The 21,077-nt window shown below is 36.7% G+C and overlaps 2 protein-coding genes across 2 annotated transcripts; one reads left to right on the forward strand and one right to left on the reverse strand.

Annotated features, from left to right (window-relative positions):
- The first annotated feature begins 521 nt into the window (after nt 1-521).
- Nucleotides 522-14,937, forward strand: scai (suppressor of cancer cell invasion). Its single transcript, XM_084687696.1, has 17 exons — nt 522-853; nt 1,477-1,602; nt 1,824-1,919; nt 2,312-2,398; nt 2,994-3,092; nt 3,447-3,543; nt 3,983-4,081; nt 4,423-4,575; nt 5,093-5,194; nt 5,849-5,950; nt 6,192-6,270; nt 6,540-6,639; nt 6,797-6,878; nt 8,183-8,255; nt 8,846-9,019; nt 10,063-10,163; nt 10,282-14,937. Exons 2-17 carry the CDS (start codon nt 1,496-1,498, stop codon nt 10,426-10,428), a joined length of 1,698 nt encoding a protein of 565 aa, XP_084543822.1. The 5' UTR covers nt 522-853; nt 1,477-1,495; the 3' UTR covers nt 10,429-14,937.
- A 765-nt stretch (nt 14,938-15,702) lies between these two features.
- Nucleotides 15,703-20,948, reverse strand: setb (SET nuclear proto-oncogene b). Its single transcript, XM_084686698.1, has 8 exons — nt 20,703-20,948; nt 19,780-19,837; nt 19,539-19,681; nt 19,150-19,253; nt 18,942-19,055; nt 18,448-18,618; nt 18,088-18,225; nt 15,703-16,689 (listed from the first exon to the last, which is right to left on the reverse strand). The coding sequence occupies exons 1-8, from the start codon at nt 20,770-20,772 to the stop codon at nt 16,669-16,671; spliced, it is 819 nt and encodes a 272-aa protein (XP_084542824.1). The 5' UTR covers nt 20,773-20,948; the 3' UTR covers nt 15,703-16,668.
- Between the last annotated feature and the right edge of the window lie 129 nt (nt 20,949-21,077).

Here is a 21,077-nt window from a genome sequence, read left to right on the forward strand (position 1 = left end):
GTAAGCCTCCTTGGTCGGTTTCTTGAGGCATGGATGTAGTGATCGACAAACAGGCATACAACATGAACAATGTTCTTACGAATTTAACCTCCGGGTGTGAAATTCTCATATATACTTTGGGTAGGACAATTACATGATTTTTTTTCTCAATAGTAATATTTGAGAGGACATACCGAAAGTAGTGTTGTAACACATGATATAGTATTGGGGGGACAAATCATATTTTGCCTAGGATTGTTGGGTTGTATTACCCCTGGGATTTCCACCGATGCCTTCTCTTGCTCTCCAATTGCATCACGAGCAAAATCTATAATTCCAGCAATATGTGTGTCACCTACATCCCAGGTACTGGGTACTATCTATAGTTCCAGGAATTTGTGTTGGTGCTTTAGACCGACATCTGCACTGTGCAGTCGTTTCACAAAATCCCCCACTGCACCTTTAAGGACTCCGGCGCTGTATGACCTTTATTTTGAAATTCGAATCCAGATGCAGCAAGGTATGCTGTGCTCGCTCTCGCGGCTACCCTGCGACTGGATGCTGTTGTGACCTAGTGTAGTAGTAGCTGCGAGATGCAGCAGTTGTATCAAGCTAATCAGAGAAGTGAGCGACATCTGCATAACCATTGATTAAAAGCGTGACTTTATCCCCAGATTGACAGCCAAACAGTTGCATACGACAGGACTGTCACCCAGTAAATCGAAAAAGTCGGTAGCTAGCCTTGACGGAAATGCTGGAGAAACTAAGCATTGGCTAGCAAGCTAGCTAACATATTCGACTACAGGATAAGGGTCGTCGCAGCAGGGCATCATTAAACAGCTGTGTTGTGTCTGTTAGCAGGGGAACTATTCTGGTAAGATCGATTGCTGCCTATATAGTTATAACGTTAACTGGATGACTGTCTAGCATGCTAGAAGCTAGCTGCGTCTAAAAACCGATACTAGAAACTAGTGTTAAGCGCCACACAATGGAATTGTGTTGAGTATGCTAGCCTAGACAAGCCAGGCAGTGATGTGCACAACCCGCTTGGAGCATCTTCTGGCTGTGGACCTGCATGATTATTGCAACGATGTGGAACATATCCACTTGAATTGACATATACAATTTGAATCAGCCTACATTTGACGTAACTAATATACCATTAATTACTGAAGATCAACCATCATCCCGTTACTTTCAAATAATTTTACATATTTGAAAATCCATGTGCTAGTAGCTAGTTACTCACAGTTATGTCTGCTGGCTCCTTTTCCTATTTAACATCATTGACCTACTAGTAACTGGAGCCTCTCATATTAAAGTTAGGAATTTACCTATTTACATTTTGCTAAACACAGCCGATCCCAATATCTTTCTAATTAAAAAATTACGTTTTATTTAATTATTGAAATTATGAATGACTATTAGAAAATACAATATTTAAGAAAACGCACAATGTTGAGGCCAGCATTTATGCAGCAATAATATCTTGTTAAGGTGTGGAAAAATAAGTGCCATGACTGGAGCTGGGGCTGAAGATGACATTCCATCAGGTGAAAGGAAGACAGTTACAGACTTTTGCTACCTGCTGGACAAGTCTAAACAACTCTTCAATGGGCTGAGGTCAGGTTTTCTGCTAGTTTAGGTCTTACATGTTTTTTTTATATATATATATATATAAATATTTTTTACTGCCATGTTTGCATCAACATCTATGTATGTATTCAGATTGAGTGGTTTTGCTGCTGTTCCTTGACTAATTAATTGATGATTTTTTCGCAGTAAAATCTTACCTTTTTCTTATGTACTTATTTCCATTTGGTAATTTTCTTCTGTTAAAATAGAGACCTTCCACAGTACGGACATAAGCAGTGGCAGTCCTACTTTGGGCGCACCTTTGATGTCTATACAAAACTGTGGAAATTTCAACAGCAGCACAGGTCAGTTGAATATATATTAATACCTTGCTTGAATACATTTTGCGAACACCTTATGGTTGGTTTAGCATCAATGCAGAATATTCCAAACCTAGTACGCAGTTAAGATAATGTCCACTGTTGTTTGTGTGAAATCTTTATGATGGAAGGCTTCAGCCAATCTTACAGGCCTGTACATTAGGTGACACTAAATTGTTTTTTGGATGTTTTCTACTGCTGAGTACTGCTGGGGTCAGACTAGTGAGTCAAGGGAAGAAAAGCCAGTGTAAAAAAAAAAAAAAAAAAAAAAAAAACATTTCAGAATGATCCTTTCAGTAGTTAATATAAATAAAAAAATATCAAAGTAAAATGTTTGCATAGTCATGGCTAAACAGTGCTTTCTTTTTTGAGTGCAGGCAGGTGCTGGACAATCGATATGGCCTGAAGAGATGGCAGATTGGAGAGGTTGCATCCAAAATTGGGCAGCTTTACTATCACTATTAGTAAGCTTTAAAATGTATTATCGTTGCTTGTACTGTCACCATACACCACAAGATTGGAGTGTCCGGGTCAAAATGCATAGAAATGGCTTGGCTGATTTACCACATGTAAATACATATAAATAGGATGCAGTAAATGACTTAAATTCCCCTATACAGTAGTTTTAGATGTATTCTAGTGTTATAAGAAATTGATGCCAAATGCTGTATACAGTAACAATTTGAATCATTTTAACATAAAGTTTTATGTACTAATTTATCTAAGTGAAAGGTGTGGTCGTGAATAAATGAACTCGTAAATAATAGATTTTCCTACTGGTTGACCTCAAAAACACACTAACTGCCAGGCTTGGGCAGAGCAGAATTGGAAAGTTGAAGCCTTTCAGTTGGAAAATCTTCTGTTGATGTGTACAAGTATTTTCAAACTCGTATCATGGTATAATACTCACAATTAATTTATGTCGAGAGTCAAAACAATGACTGGCAGAGTACAACATGACTGTCCTTTTGATAGGTAAACAAAACCAATGATGATATTGATGTGTTAAAAAGTGTCAGAGACAAAGCAAGCCCTTTTATTTCAGTTTCTTTGTTACAGCCTTCGTACGTCAGAGACAAGTTACCTGAATGAAGCATTTTCATTCTACTCTGCCATCCGACAGCGTTCCTACTACTATCAGGTTAACAAAGAAGATAGGTAAGTAGTATAAGTAAAGTCGTCTTGTTTTAGAAATGTATGGAAAGACACTATTGTTTCCTTGGCTCATTTAGCTGGCATTGCTGTATGGGCAATACAAGTAATGTATGTATAGGTTCTTGCTTAGTAGATGGCTATTTACCGTAAGTAGCCTAGCTATTTGATTTACCTACTGTAGTGTTCATTGTTATCAATACATATTTGATTGTGTAAATAAATAAAATATATATTTTATTAATTTAAAATTTGTAATCTTTTGGGTAGTGGTTAATCAAATTCCCTCATTTCCCCTAGTTAACTGTGTCCTGCTTTATTTCATCCACCCCACCACACCCCTTCTCCCCTTCTTGTTAGGCCAGAGTTGGTAGTGAAAAAGCTTCGATATTATGCTCGCTACATAGTCGTCTGTTTACTGCTGAACAAGATGGATCTTGTGAAAGTTTTGGTCAAGGTATGGAACCGTTTTTATGAACAAAAAGTTGTGCTTCTATGATAAGGAATATAAAGAGTCTAGTATAGATTAGGGGTTAACTTTTACCTGCCATTAATGGCAACAATAGTTGTGTATGTGTTGCAATAAGGTTAAATGGAATATTCAAAGTTAAAAGTCAAAATTCATGCAAATGTAGTCAATGAAGGCTTTAATGTGACCCATTTTTGAAATTATGAATGAGTATGAATTTAAGATATACATGATTCATTGTTTAATCAACACTTAATGCTAAGGAAATTAGTGTTTTACCATCTTTTCTTTACACTAACCTACACTTAATATAGTTTGCAATTTAATTCAACTTTTTTCAAACACCTGGACATTATCATTAGGCACACACAAACTCTATACACGCATATTTTACCATATTTATAATGTCTTGTGTTTTCTTTTGTAGGAGCTGTCAGAGGAAATAGAAGACTACACTCAGAGATTCAATACTGAAGATCAGTTAGAATGGAATCTTGTTTTACAAGAGGTTGCAGCTTTTGTGGAGGTCAGATCCTTAAATAACTTTGTCAATCAAAAAAAAGTTTTATAAGCTAATAATGCATTGAAAGTTGTCCTTTGTTGATATTAATGGCAAATGTGTGGGACATGCAAACTTTTTCTGTGTCGTGTATACAGTCATTACATCATTACCCACCCAAAGTGGAGCAGTACAACACAAAAAAAAGAGTCAAGATGTGTTCTGACCTAAATTCAGGATGGTCTTTAAAAAGAAAGGAACCATCTCATTGCACTTTCCTGTCAAATATAAATGTCTACATTTATTTCACGCTCATGCAGGAATGCTTACCGTGTGTTATTTGTTGTTGTCCTGTATTATTTGAGCAGGCAGACCCAGTGATGGTCCTAAACAATGAAAATTCTGTTGCCGTTACCACCAATCGACTACAGGAGGGTGGTGTGCCACCATTGGAACAGGGAATGGTTGTTGGGCAACTTATCCTGGCAGATGCGCTTATCGTTGGCAACTGTAACAACCAGGTATTGACTTATTGTGATTTATTGAAAGATTGTAGCAATACTGTGAACACTTTATTTGTCTTTTGTGTGGTTTGATCAGTTTCTATCCCATTTAAAACTGTACATTTTTCTTATTGTCTCAAGTTTGTTATTTGATCCTTTCTGTAATTGTTCCCATCTGGTAATGGGAAAGTACACTTATAATGTAATAGTACATTACAAACCAAACATTTATTTTTGGTTTTCATTGTCTGCCACAACCCCATGGTAGATGGCTAATAAATAAAAGTGTATAAACCTTTGGATAAGTAAATTAATAAGGCAGCTTGGTGATCTTTCATCCAAGATTGATTTGATCAAATGTAATTGGGACAAATTATGTTGCTGCTTTGACCTGCTCTCAAGCCTGACTGAAATTTTCTTAAAAAAAATTATTGCTCAAATAATAAGGCATTGTTTAGAAATACGATAAAAACCCATCACATTACCAAAATATTTAACATTCTAAACCTGTTTCTCTCCAATTGTTTTTTGGTAGGTGAAATTCAGTGAGCTAACTATCGACATGTTTCGCATGCTTCAAGCTTTAGAACGGGAACCGGTCAATCTGGCTATTCAAACAACTAAAACAGGGTCATTGGTAAGTGTAACACACCATGAGTGTCTATCATCTCTCTAATAATGCCGGGAGTGTGTGTGTGTCTGTCTGTGTGTATTTTTTAGAATGGGATTTTAGGGCAGCGGGTTTCCACAATTATCTTGAGAACTGGGCACAAAGTTCATATTTTGCAGGTGTTCTTTTTAAAATCCAATGGAGTGGAGTGACACGTTTGATGTTGTCTGGATAAGCATTTTGACATTTCCCAAAAATAATTTGCCACCAGTTTTGCAATGGATCTTTTTCAGACATGTTCAGCTTGCATGATACATTCCACAAAAGCACTTGGACTTACTATGTACTAGAGATAGGAGGCTGTATGATAACTTCAGTGAATTTAGTTTAGTTAATGCACAAATGTGATTAACAAAGGCATTCCTAATGAAATAAAAATAAGCACTTAACGCACCGGAGTTTGTAAAGAAAATAGGGACATTTTGTTTGCTCTCTTTGCTCTGACATTTTGCATATGAATCAGCTGCTTACAAAAGTTTTTTAATGGATGAAATGCTGGGTTGCTAACAGAACGACAATATAAATTGATTGTAGAACTTGAAGGTATTATTTTGTGCTGCAAAAAAAGAAATTCCCTTGTGGAAAAGTTTACCAATTATATGTATTTGTATTTCTTTATAGGAACCTAGCGAGAAGCCAGCTAAGAGAGAAAATCCTCACAAGTATTTACTGTACAAGCCGACATTCAGCCAGCTATACACTTTCCTGTCTGCCTCTTTTAAGGTCTGTGTCTAATGAGACACTTCGTCTGCTCATTTAATTTTTTTTGTCAAATCTCAATTTCATAATTTTTTTGATCTGATCAGTGTGTACGTATGTATGTATATATATATATATATATATATATATATATATATATATATATATATATATATATATATATATATATATATGTGTGTGTTATTTTTGTTTAATTTAAAAGGGAAATTATCTGAATTCTAATTAAAATTATGGTATTTTGTAGGAATTACCAGCAAACAGTGTGCTGCTTGTCTATATCTCTGCCACTGGAGTCTTTCCTACAGGACGCTTAGATTATGAGGGTATGTAGGGCCTTGAGCCTTGTTTTTGTTATAAATTATGTCATGTATTTTTGAAGAAAACACAGGCATTAGCTAATATGTGCTGCATGAATGACACACCTTAGTCAAATCATTCATTTTGCCACTCATGATGAATAGGTAGTCATGCTGGAAGTGGTAGTCACATAAGAATAGTATTGTGCCATGTGTGATTATATTAATGAGATCAGGGTCATTGTCTGAAAAATGTTCTCTTGGTTTGATGACTTGAACTTCCATTTTTTTCATAGGGCCATATGACTTTGGAGGAGTTCTTACTAACACAAATCGAGATGTGGTGAATGGGGAGACACAGCAGAAAAGGAACCATGCCCAGAAAGAAATGCACTGGTAAGAATGAGTCAGTCAATACCGCGTTTAGCTATCTTGCAGTTCTATTAGGACCAACTGAGTATACATATTATTCATGTCCTTACATGTAGAATGTATGTATTGTATTCTATGAAAAAATATTACATTTGTATTTTCTGTTTGGAATGTGCCCAAGCCTTCACCCCGGAGACTTGTTCCCTTTCACCCGGAAGCCGCTGTTTGTCATAGTGGACTCTTCCAACAGCACAGCCTATAAGGTTTGTTACATTGATTTACTGTTTATTTTTTATTGACCATGTGTCAAAGTATGTAATAATAATTTGAGAAGGTTCAATCCCATACACCAGGGTTCTCTTATCCTGGTCCTCGAGGGCCGCTGTCCTGCATGTTTTAGATGTTTCCTTGCTCCAGCACACCTGTTTCAAATGAATGGGTTGTTATCAAGCTCTGTGGAAGCCGGGTAATGAAAATGTATTTGAATTAGGTGTGCTGGAGCAGGGAAACATCTAAAACATGCAGGACAGGTGGTCCCTGAGGGACAGGTTTGAGAACCACTGATCTAAAACATGAAGGACAGCGGCCCTCGAGGACCAGGGTTGGAGAATCCTGCCATATACCATATGGACAAAAGTATAAACACCTGACCATCACACCTTGTATGAGTTTGTTGAACATCCCATTCCGAAACCATGAGCATTTATATGGACTTGCCCCCCCGTATGGGGTTATAACAGCTGCCACTCTTCTGGGAAGGCTGTCCACAAGATTTTGGATTGTGTCTGGGAATCTGTGCCTCTTCAGTCACAACAGCATTAGAGAGGTTGGGCACTGTTTTTGGTCATTACAGATGGCATTAGAATTGATCCCAAATGTATTTTGTCGCTTTCTGCTTGGAGACATTATTAAGCCAATTACCAATTTGGGCAATTTTTCATGGTTTTGGATGAAAATCCATTAGTTATACTGCTGGACATATTAATGTTAAGCATAATATGTAATTTTAGACATCTCTATGAATCTGGCAATCTGGCAACAGTTTGGAGAAAGCCATTTACTGTTTTGGCTTGAAAATGCCCCATGCACAAAGCAAGGTCCATATACTATTGGCCATATTGTGTACATATGGTCACAACCTTGGTAGCAAAGATCCATTAATTTATCAGCATAGTAATCAACTAACAATAGCATAATGTTATTTAGTAAAAAATCTTAATTACTAATAAATGCATTAGATATCCAACATAAATATATTTTTATGTCTGTCTTGCTACTACTCCCAAGTCCTACAGCTTGCAGTGGTGACGTTTGCATATAGTTGCATGATTCAGCCCCATTCAGTTTTGATTATGCTGAGAAAGATTCTGAGAGTTCTTATCCACATACAAAAATATGCTTTCAACTTTTTGACTGTATACATTCCCAAGGAAAAAGGAACATTAATGTGTCTTCACCTGTCACTATGATGGAATTTTGAAAATGTAATCAAAGTGTAATATTATGACATTAAATTCAAGCAATGTCAAGAAGAAAATGTGGCGTGACACTAAATCTTTTCTTACAGAATTTCTCAAATCTCTTTGGCCAGCCACTGGTGTGCCTGCTATCTCCCACAGCCTACCCTAAGGGTATACAAGGTACATTATTAAGCCATATATGAGTCAGTTTTTTAATCTAAATAAATACCATGTTACCTGATCTAAATAAAGATGAGGGAAATGACAAAACATTTCTAGACAAAACACTGTGACTAGAACATAAGGGCCTCAGAGAGGTAGGGTTATATTAAGAGTACGTTGGGAAGTTAGAGGAGCGTGGGGGGGGTGTCAGGGGGTGTTTTCAGTCAGGTGTCATGCAGTGTGAAGAAGAAGGGTTGCCTAAGGTCTGCAGTGTAAAAACTGATATTTGCATGTTTAACCTATTTAGGACAGATATCAGATATTAACATTCTTGGATGTATACAGTATATATAATATTAAACTTAGTGTCTTCAGGAAGTATTAAAAGTGCGTCAGACCTATTTGACTACATTAGGCTCCATGCTCTCATGTGTTGTGCCGCTGTAGCAATGAGATACAATCAGTATCTATAGCCTGATCTGACATGCCAAAGTAGCATTACATAATGCTACACCAGGTTTAGTTATATTTACTTTTATTTATTTTTTAAAATGTCACATTTGATATTTTTCTGTTCTTCACAGTCATAACTGCTACCTTAATTTCAGATCAATCCCAGCGTGGAAGCCTTTTCACGCTGTTCCTCTACTGCCCCCTAATGGCATTTTTATCAGTGTGTGGCTTGAGCAATGTGCGCCAAGTATTGTGGGAAAAGGCTCAAGAGTTTCTCCGCAAGGTGTATCGTGACATTGGCCAGATGATGACACGCTCGCGAACCATAGGTATCTCCCAGCTTTGTGAATGCTATTTTATTCATGCATGTATAAATATCTATATGCATGTATACATACATTTATACATACATTTAAATCCAGTTTGTGAGATGTGTTTGAAGCATTTAATTTAACATTGGTTTGCTTAATTATTATAGATTTTTTTTCCCCACCACATCTTTACTTTGGAAATGATTAGGCCTTATTAAATTGTCAGTGGACTTAGTTCACGGTTAAGCTGTAGAGAGGTGATACGAAATAGTGAACACTGATGTATTTTTTGCAGTCTTACATGGCAAGTTTTGCAAATGCAGTTCATCAAAACCTCATTACACTTAACGTGGGGAATGCAAAGGCTGCCATATTTCTGTTCTTGTTGACTGTGAACTGCAACATCACAAGATGTCTGGCTTGCTCCCAGCCACTTTCTCTGTGACACACTTTCAGTCTCATTCTCTATCCCAGGGTCCCTTTGATATAATTTATATTGCTTACTCATACGTTTTTCCTAGACTCTCCTCCCTTTTATCCTGTAATTTAGAGGGTTAAAGGCAGGGTAGGCAAATTGCACAAACCTAGCTATTTAACTTCTTTTTGACACGATTCAAACCGAAATATCCCAGCTCCTCCCTTCAAAGCCACTCCCACAAAACTACAGGAATGAGCATTGAGTGGAGGAGCAGAGTGCGCACAGGTAGGTAGGTAGACAGACAGGTAGACCGTCAGATCAATAGTCAGACTACCCCTTAATGATTGGTCGTGTTTATTACAGTATAGCGACGCCCACAGATATCGGAATGATTTAATATTACTGTCATACCTTCAGATATATTGGTTGCTATCAAGACGTGAAGTTACTTTCGGCAAATATGACAAAAAGTGCTTCTCAACAACATTGCTTACCCTGCCTTTAAATATGGTGTATAATGTTTTTCATTCATTATTTTAATTACAATTTTTTGCCTGTCTTAGCTGCTGTAATACTTTTTAATCCGCAAATTGATAACATTTGGTTAATATTCAATATTATCTCAATGAAAATGTTTTCATAGACCAAGCCTTTCTACAATTCTATGGAGACGAGTTCCTTCGATTACTGCTGGTTCGCTTTGTGTTCTGCTCAGCTACACTGAGACTCCACAAACTCTTCCGGGTAAATCACTCACTTTTTGTGCAATTATTGCATAGAACATTTTTATTATAAGAAATATTTATTGCTAGGTGAAAAGCTAGTTGCACTGTAACAGTTGCACACATTTCCCTTCTCACAGGAATCCAGAAGCTTCCCAGAGTCATACCCTCAGCTACCCAAACAGGAGACTGTGGAGAGTAGTGTTTTGCAGAAGCATGTTCTCGAGCTGGCAGCCATGCTAGATGTGCAAAATCTTTTCTGGAATGACATGCAGGAGAACAACTAAGTGAGAAGGACTAGTCAGCAATTTCATAGGTTATATAATAGCAAACAAATGTTAACACTTGTAAAAGCCAGAGCCCTTACTGTCTATTACAGGTAATTTAATTGCTTGTTGAGTTCATCCCGTTTCTTTGACTCTTTAACCTACATATTAAATACATGAATCTGGTTGAACATTCAATATACATACTGTATATTTGCAATGAAATCAACATGGTCCAGCTATCAAGTCAATGTAGGGCACACAAGAACAGAATAACCCCCCCCCCCAAAAAAAAGAATATACATATATATTGACCTAGAACTTTTCCACCACTGCCGGTAATGATTCCATTTGTCTGGACTGAAAAAGACATGCATTTAATCTGTAGGGTAATCCTCTACATCCATGGTATGTATATTTATTTATTTGGTTTATCATACACAGTCTAAATCAAGGCTTCCCAAGATTTGAAGGAGAAAAAAAAGAATTAAATTGGAACAAAAAACACATAATTTGAAAGTAAATTATACCAAGAAATATGACAAATTACATTTTTACACAAACCTTTAAAATAATAATCTGACAAAATAATTTTGTATGTGCATCTGTGAGTCCATCTTTTTAAATATCAACAAGGCACTAATCAATGCATCCCTGCAAGCTGTATATTATCAAAAGGAGTAGACCCAGCTGTCTACCATTTATATGTCCTAATACATGTTTCTAAAACAAACTAATAAGAACAAATAATAAACGTAACCAGACCTTTTTCCTATGTTTGAAAATATGGGTTAGTTTTAAAATGATTATTTTCCCCTTTCCTGCTAAATCCACATAAATAATTGGTAATAGTATCAAGTGAACCTGTGGATTCTTTAAAACAATACCAATCATTACACTATGTGACCAACAGGCTACGTTCTAGAGTCTGGACCTTAGAAGGTTGACTGCCTGTGCGCGCTACCTTGACTTATTATCTCAGCTCACGCTTGCAAACATAGAATGTGGCAGTACGCTGAAAGGTGAGATTGCACTAAAATTGATTGATTAATCGATCCAATGGTATTTTTGGTTGCTGAGACTAAGTAGTTTTCAAACTTAATCAGTCATTTGGCTTGATAAATAATTTATTAATTTGTTTTCTCAGTGACACTCTCATAGTGTTATTGTTTGGCACCATTTGTATGCTTGTGGCTCCCATAGTTGTGGGGGTTATTTTTAATTTATTTGAAATTTGTTATTTTAGATGGATTTTAAGGAAAGATTGTGAGGGCGGTAAAGTTAATATCACTTTCAGTATAATTGTTGATAGTATAGAGCACTTGATCAGTCTCCATTGAGAGATAATTGTGAATAAATTATGGTTGACACACTTGTTTTATCTAATTAAAATACAAAAATGAAGGAATCTAGTTTCAATTTAGGGTTAAAAAATGCAACAAAGTAATGATGGGTGGACTAGTTAATAGGTTCTTAAAGACTGCTTGCATTTATTTAGGATTAGATTTGAAAAAAAGATCCATTCTTTATACTTATTTTATACAACATGCTCCATTTTTATACCAGGGAGTATAACTTTGGTTATACAAAGGTATGATGGGGGAAAACAACTGTAGTACCTGACTAAACATGTATGCAAAGTCCATTTTAAATGTGTGCACTTATGTAAGCAGTTCCAACTGAGTGTTCCAACTTCACACACTTAACCATTACATTTTTCACTTATTTGCCTTTGTAAATTACATAAGCTAAGTGAAGTTGTTGACGGTGAACAGTAATGTGAATATTTGCCAAAGTTTTCTTTGTCTTTTTTATGAGTTGAAATGTAATTTAGATACTCAGGAACATATGCAGCAGTATTTGAGCACACGTGTCGACAGCATACTATTCTGAGGCCAGCACATTAAAAAAATTAAAGTGTACCCAAAAGTAAATATATTAAGTTAGATATAGCCAATATTTTCCATACGCTTGTTGATAACATTGAGCAGTTGTATGTGTTATAAGAAAACATTCTTCCCGTTGAGGTAGGTTTGTTTGTAACAACACTGTGCGTTGTAACCAAAAGGTCGAACACTTTATGCTGCTGCTTTTTGTTGAAGTGAGCCTAACCATTACTAAGCTTTATCAACATAGGTGGAAATGTTTTATTTTCGGTGTCAATAATTTAAGATGTTAAATTTAAACATTGAACACACGTGAAGGTGGCAGAATAGAAAATATTATGAACGTGTATTATAGGCCACATGAAGGGGGGTTTGTAAGAAGAATATTTAAATACTGTGACATCTGCTTACTAACAAGTTTTTAGTTGGCCTTAGATTAGTTTTCATCCCATTCGTGGTGTCCATTCTCAATTAACATTTTACCATTTAAGTTGGATACTAATGGATTTTATGAATACACTTTGGGAATTATGTATAACAACAACTATGGACTTACGCACAGAAATGAAATAGACCCTCCTTGGAAAACCTTTGAAGCTAGTTGCTATAGCAGGTAATGGGCACTCAACAGATATTGTATTGATATTGAAAATTCAAAATCCTCTGACTTTAAAACCTTTAAATTTTCAGGTAGTTAATTAACTTTTTGTCTTTAGAGCATACACATCAATAGAAAACTGCATGCTAATCTGGCTACTGACTACTCTTCAAAGTATTCAAAAATATTTTCTCCAGAGATATATGGAGTATACATTAATGCACTAAAATGTTTATGGTAGTATAATTTTATGTTTCATTTTACTTTTAGTAATATTTTATGGATTCATTATAGTTATCTTAAGTCTCCAATTATTTTTAATTATTAGTTTGGATCTTGAGACGTATCGCAGCAGAGCGCACATTTCCCATGCCATCATCCATTTATTACTGTTGTTCCAGCTCAACTGGTAGACCATCAATCAAAAAAACACAGCCAACTTCAATGATGGAGTTTGGGAAACCAACCTCAGACCATTAGGAATTATTCTGTTTTATTTGACACCCCTCCTTGCATTCCGTAACCGGTATACTATTGCTAGCCTTTTTGGCAAGTTAATTCTGCTGCTTGTTGTATTTCTTTGCATGTCTATATTGTCCTTAGCTTATGCTGCCCTGTATATGTCAGTGTTACTGCAAGTCTGTTGAGATTTTTATTGCATGTTGCCAAGGTTAAATTAATGTATTCTTGATGGAACCCATAATGGATGTGTATTGTAATTGAGCAAGCAGATGGGGAAAAAAACTGCCCTCTTACAAGCTTATGGTCACAAATGACAATTTGCTAAGCAGATTTTTACATTACTAGGAAATTTGAATTCTTAGACTAAATTAAGAAAGCAATCATCTTTTAAAATGTGTATATTTGTGTACTTTACACTGTGTATATTGTATGTTTACAGGCATAATAGCTTTCAGCACAGAGACGTTTTTGTCTGTAGTATGTGTGTAGTAAGGTAGTTAAATGTACAAATTGTGTGAAGAGATATGCAATCAGCATATTGTGAATGGTGCATCATTTTTGTGGGTCCCTCTTCTGTTCTTCAGCCTGTTCTGCCTACATTCCAAGGACATGGAGAGTCAGGGGGAAACTGCCACTGTTACCCTCCCTGTATTACTATGATAGTAATGGTACTATTTTATTATATGTGATAATGATCATGGTAGCCTTGCACTTTACTGTATGGAAATATGAACTTGTGCTGTTGGTAAAAAGGCATGTCAAGAAGCATACATTCATTTAGTTTTATCCCAACCTCACTCTCTAACCTGATAACCTTTGAATATTTTGTGTGTTAATCACAATAGTCAAGAATATGGCTCAATGGTAAGTGACTGCAGACTAGTTTTTGTGAACATTGTTGTAATAATTATCCTAATTAATGCTTCTTAATTAAATACAACTTTTAGTTTGTTTGGGATAGCATGAAAGCCAAGCCTAAACTCAACCCATTCATATCCTGATCACACTGGACCATTGGTCCAGGTCAAATGGATTCACAAGCACAAAAAGGCTAGCTTGGCTTGTCTCAAAGTACAGTAAAGGGCACACTTTTATACATATATTATGGTATAATTTAATGTTGCTCTCTGTGGAAAAAAATGATCATAAAACTTTTAACATAAAAACATGTATTGTTTGGTTTGTACGTGCAAATAGGGTTGAACAGTTTATATAACTGCTACAGTCCTTATTCCACTTTTGTAATGACCAAAAATCCGTAACTTTGTAATCTGATTACAATTAAACAAGAAAAGGATAGTTATTGTAAAAAAATTGTGTGCTGTAGCTTCAGCAGTTTTTTTTTTATTTTTTACTTATGATTAATCTACTCAAAAAAGCACCCTTTGGGGAAAAAAAGGTTTCTGCAGTTCATCTTTCTCAGGCTGTATTTCTTAGGGTTCAAAATGACCAATAGCTCCCAGGGTCCCCAAAGGTTTTATCTGTAAAAAAAATTGTTAAGACTATTTTGCTGTCTTATCTGTATCTTTTCCACTTTTAAATTAAATCTTTTGTTTGGAATATTACAATTTCACAAGAAATTCACTCCTGACAATTGTGAAAAATGTTTTAAAAAATTGGAACCAAACACATGGTGGCACTGTAATTGCAACATCAACATATACTTGACCTAGACTTCTCAGTTCTCATGATGCAGGCGATAAAGATATTGGTGACAAACAATTCAGATATTCCTGGAATTAGTTCCCGTGATGCAGTCATGCCCGTTGCGGTTCGTTTCAACACCGACAACCGTCTGAGGAACAGGCCCGAATCGAAGAAGTTACGCACCCCTGGGCACAAATGTTTGACGGCTCATTGCCATCAGTTTATTTTTCTTATTTTCTTTAATAAATCAGCATACTGGGCATATACGAAATAGCTCATTCATTATGGGGCCCTGTACCTCATTTAAAAATGAAAAGTAAACATTAAAAGTAGCTATTACGCTATAACTTGACTAAAAACCTTACACTTTTACAAGATAGAAATCTTTTGCTGATGTACAGCTACAGTGGCAAGGAATTGAAGGAAAGTCTGAGTCATCTTTACCCACTTTCAGCTAGATAAGTGGCTCAAGCGCTTAGTGGAACTCAGCTCCATGCTGTGATATTTCTCACAAGATCCATAACATTCTTTAAAGGGATCCATCACAAAACATGGCAGCAATTTTTTTTGGCAATCTCGAGGCGTTGATCCAAACAGTGTCAGCCACAGCTCCACACATTTTTGGGTCCTGACATGGACACCTGCAAAATGACAGCTTCTCAAACTAATTGTTCCACCACAATAAACAACCCACTAAAAAACTTGCACACACACTGGTTTCTGTATTTTGATTTCAAATGATACACTTGTTCAGAAAGTACTTCAAACATAAGTGTATACATTTATTTATTGTAACAAAGCAACTGGTACACTTATATGTTAACGTGAACAGTTATCCAGTGGAAAAGGTGGAGAAATACACCAATGTAGCTTCTGTATTAGTCTACTTGGTCTTTATTCTCTCATCATATTTTGTTTATTTGCAGAGCTTAAAATTACAAGGAATTTTTTGTGTTTTGTTTTTATTAAAAATGTATATTTCAAACCTCATGGGTAAAACAATACAATGAAAATTCAAATCAACAAACCCAAATGCTGATGTGTTGAATGCCCACTTTCCCCACCACAAACCATTTCATTGTCCACCAACAACAGTATCAGTCTGACCTCAAAACAATTACAATAGTTGACTGAAACAAGCCGGCACTTTCAATCAGTTCCATTAGTATGAAGAGTCAAACAAAAACCAGTGTGAATTCTATTAGGCCCCTTGAAAGTCCCTTCCTCCTTTTTGTGAATGGTCTATATAAAAAGGGCGCTAAGGATGCTATGATTAAGTTGTCACTGCACCATGGCTTATTCTTTTATTCAACTCACAACTTGAACAGAAACCTTATTTATATATCTTACATGGAAATCACTAGGTTCTTTTTGTCTACATAAAATGACGTGCAGATTATGAATATCTTTTCTTGTATTGGTCTTTGGAGATGTGTGGTAACTCAATGACAGGTGAGACTCTCTAGATGGCGACTACTTGTCCAGATGGCATGTCCAGAAAATCAACTCATTTTGAGACATGGTACAAACAGGCAAAGGCTTCAGGAGAAGAGAAGACGGCACAAAATAGAAAAAATAAAAAAATCTTGCTCCCAAGGGTGAGGATGATTATAGGGTAAAAACCGGAAAAAGTATTGGTTGGAGTATGTCCTTGCTTCTTTCTTTTTTTTAATCATCCTCGCCATCATCCTGAAAGTGTTAAAAGAATAATTAAGGCTTACAACAATATCTTGGCTTTGGGAATACATTCCAGACCCAAATTGGATCGTTTCAACCTCTGTATATAAACACTGTGTTCATTCAATTATTACCGACACTTTGCCTTTTCCACATTTTGTTCAAGTCTTACTCTAATATGGATTTAATGCTATTCTCATCACAATGAGGTATTACACAATACCCCTTTAAAGGCAAAGTAAAAAGTGAAATAGCACATTTTCAAGTGGTTGTCAACCCTGGTCCTCAGGAACTCCTGTCCTGCATGTTTTAGATGTTTCCCTGCTTACACCAGATTCAAATGAATGGGTCATTATCTAGCTATGCATAAGCCTAGTGGCAACCATTCATTTGAATCAGGTGTGTTGGAGAAGGGAAATTTAGGGCTTCAATAGTAATCAACAGTGAATATAAGAAGCCACAGTGCAGCGCCTTGCAACCAATGCCAGTTCCTAAATCCGTCAAGTATTAGCTGTCTAATCTATTGCATTTTACATCCTGAACTTAACAAAAAGTCACCCACATTGCTCCTTGTTGTATTTTCAATATTTGGATCAGTTGCAACAAAGAAAAGCACAGTCACATTTGTGTAACGTTACCGTTTACACGGCGGACAAAAGCTGCTTCATCATGGCGACTGGAAAATCAAGATAAGTCATTTTAAGCCAAGTTTGCTAGATGGCCTAGTCTCTGATTATATTTTTTTACACAGGGATAAGCAATAGCCTGGTACTTCAGGTGATGTTTCGTACTGGTTGTACCACCGTGGTAGGTGTGGTAGTTTCAAATAGCATATTTGGCACAATGCCTTTGTCTGGTCATCGCGCAATTTAACGTGTTCTCTTCCCTTTAACGACCATGGATGACAGGTGCACCGACAATTTATTTTGCAGCTGACTTAAAACGAATAATCGTAATCCCAAAATTGAAAACTGAATACATACCCAACAAACACATTTCCTAACAGTCAAATATTTAGGTACAACCCTATTACATATGTTTTTCAGAGTTTTCAGGGTGCTTTTTGGCAAACTGAAACTGCCTTTTACTGAGGATCACATTTCAATAAGATCCTTGCTTCTTAGAGTGACCATCAGGATCGTCACCTCCATGACCAAAGTCCAATTTTGCTGGAAAGCCAGCATTAGAAACAGTCATAGCTGTTTTAAACATCTTTCATTTATTAATTATCCAAGTCGTTTGATAACTTGCAGAGATCTGTGTCCCAATTCAATCTTGTCTAAACACTTGTTTTTACCATTATGGGATACTGTGTTTGGATTAGGATGGGGAAATTATTTGTAATAACTGAATAAATGTATCCTGTCACACTTCCCATATAACAGAAACCTAAAACACAGGCCAACTTACCTCGCCATCTTCACCATCACCATCTTCATCTTCATCTTCCTCACCATCATCCTCATCTCCCTCCTCATCAATATCCTCCAAGCCCTCTTCATCGTCATCATCATCCTCACCCTCTCCATCATCTTCCATGTCAGGGACCTAGAAAAAATTGAGATGCTTGTGTTACACATTCCTTTAAACATAATCAAAAAGCATTGCATTACAAATATAGAGCACCCAACTGGGTGGTGCATGGCTGTTGATCAGGCACTTACGCCCAGAGCACCCCCTATTGGCTTTCAAATAGGTTAGTGTCATCAAGCCACTGTTTTAAATATTGAAATGATTAGTGAATTGCAACCCATTTCTTGACAGACTTACCAAGTAGTACTGTAATGGGTTGGGCCAGATATCGTCCTTGATCACTTCTCCAAGCTCATCTGCTCCCGCATCGGAGTGATCCGTAAACCAGGTGAAGAAGCTCTCTGGTTCTTCATGTTGCCTCTTTTTCCCAGCCTTATTCTGTGTTTGGGCTGTACGCTTTGTCAGGTCCTGGACAGGACAATATAGAAGAATTTCATGAGTACAAGTCCATATATTAACTTCTACGTACAACAACCACCCATTATTATAACGTGAAAACAAATAATTAATTAGTTAGTTCTCAGCATTAATAAATATTGGATGTGTTTACATCACACATTTAAAGCTTTCTGCCGGTACCAAATTATATATTTTGGTCCATGTGGTTGTGGAGGTACACTTAATTTATTTGGGAATAATTTGGGGAGATTTTAAGGAAAAATATTATGTTGGAAGTAGCCAATAAACATGCCTTCATAAAATTTCTATGCAACGTGAATGGAAAAACAAACCTTCCCAGCTTTCCATTTAATTTCAGTTGACTTTGAAGATGGGTCCCCACTCTCATTCAAGTGAAACTCTTTTGAAAGAACTTTGTTCTCAAAATATGGGTTCTCGTCAAAGTACTGCAAAAAGAATTACAAGTTAGGTTTACACCATTTCATTATTTATGAAAATCACTTTTTGTGGCAGTGTTGTACTGAAAATCCAGACACTTACAAAATCTATTCTATAGCCTGACTTGATGTCCTCAAACTCAGTAACCTCCACTCTGGAAAGGTAATGAAGTGCCTCCTCATCTTCCTCACCAAGAAGAGCTGAAACTGAAGGCAAAAAAAAAAAATCAAAAAAAATAATGTGAATGAGCGCATTAATAGGGAAGCACATGATGGCAGGATGTACTCAATGGCTTTTAAAGTGTTGCCTACAATTGCACAAATCTGCCATTGTCTCTATTAAGACAAAAATAAATACACAATTGTATTTAAAATTATAAGACATTGATCGACAGTTTCCTTAACTTCCTTAGATACACACATACATGCATTTACATACACATAGTTCAGGAGCACCATGTGCCATAGCTATGAAAAAGCATTAGTATTTACCTTGTGGATGGTTGACAAATGTTGTGACCCAGAAGTTTGGTATTTTTGCTATGAGTTCGGACCGCTTCTGAAAGAATGGCTGGCGTAATTTATTGTACTTCTGCTCTACTTTTAAAATTTCCTCACTGGCCTGTTCGTTCAATCTAGAGGAGAGGACAGAGAGGAAGGTAACATTAGAACCATGCTATAATTAATTACATATCTTAAATGATCTTTAATGCATAAACATGATCAAGTTTACCTGTCAATTTCATTCTGTACTTCATCAATGTGTTCAATAGCCTCTTGCTGCTCCTTTTCTAGAAAGGGTAAACAAACTACATATTAGTTTTTACAAAAAGTATCATACATACCACACTTTGCTTAACACATAATAGTAGCTACCTCCTTGCAACAACTGGCTTTAAAGCGTCTCGGGGCGCATGGCTTGAATGAATGGGGGGCACGCTGGGGGGCATTTTACTTAGCGTTTGTGACAGTATTTACTTTATATAACTACCAGTTTAACATGCAGCAGCAAAAAATACATAAATCCTTCTTAAAAAATGTTATATGTAAAAAAAGGGTTACATTCATGTTGCTAATTAGTTGGCCAGTTTGTCAATTCACACTTTGGCAATGTTTAAGGCGGCCTGGACCTAGTTAGCTAGCCTCGGTACAGAATGCCGCTAGCAAGCCATAGCGAGATAGCACCATTAGCATACCAAATCTCAGACTGCTTTAACTAGGTACTGTACCTAATTCTACAAATAACGCTATAGAGCAATTATTATAACCCAATAAACACTAAGGGTCGTGCAGACTGATCGTGGATGCAAGCTGTTGAACTTAGTTTTATGTAGTATAGCTAGCAAGCTAAACGTGCGTGGCACAATGAACTTGTACGAGCCAGTCCCAGGCAAATATGGCTCCCTACCTCGGACGCTGTGTTGTGTTGCTAAGATAGCTAGCTAGCTATGAATTAGCGTTAGCAAGCTAATCAAATCTTCAATCAAGGAAGTCCTGTACACTACCCTGATAATTGTGACCCGAGACGTCTTAGACAAACCACCGAATACGAGACAGATAAGTTGGTAACATTTGAGTACCATACTATGTAGTCCATAGACAATGAAAGATTAACAAGTGAAAATGGCGTTGAACAAGGAGGCCGCCATTCCTTACCGGAGGTCTCGTCCGCTCCGTCATGATTTGAGTTCTCCTTTCTACTCACTTTCGCCGCCGAGGCCGACATGATTTTGAAAAACACAGAATTTGATAACTGGGTAGGTTTTTCCTGTTGTAGTCTTCTCTTGGAAGATAATTGTTTATTACTCCTTAAATGGCTCGCGTGTATACAACGTGTGCCGTGGTTAACCCGAAGTGTATAACCAAAGAGGTTGCGCACATGCACACCCCCCGCCAGTAGCGCATGCTCGCGCCTCCTAATAATGCACGCGCTTTTTGAAAGTCGATCGAAAATTCCGCTCGCTCTCGTACATCCCTTGCAATGCTCTAAAACGTACGCTTGTGAGTGACGTTGGCGCCAAAGGCCGAAAC

The sequence above is a fragment of the Hypomesus nipponensis genome, chromosome 22, assembly GCF_054491055.1.
Source record: "Hypomesus nipponensis isolate SF chromosome 22, ASM5449105v1, whole genome shotgun sequence".
Lineage (NCBI taxonomy): Eukaryota > Metazoa > Chordata > Actinopteri > Osmeriformes > Osmeridae > Hypomesus > Hypomesus nipponensis.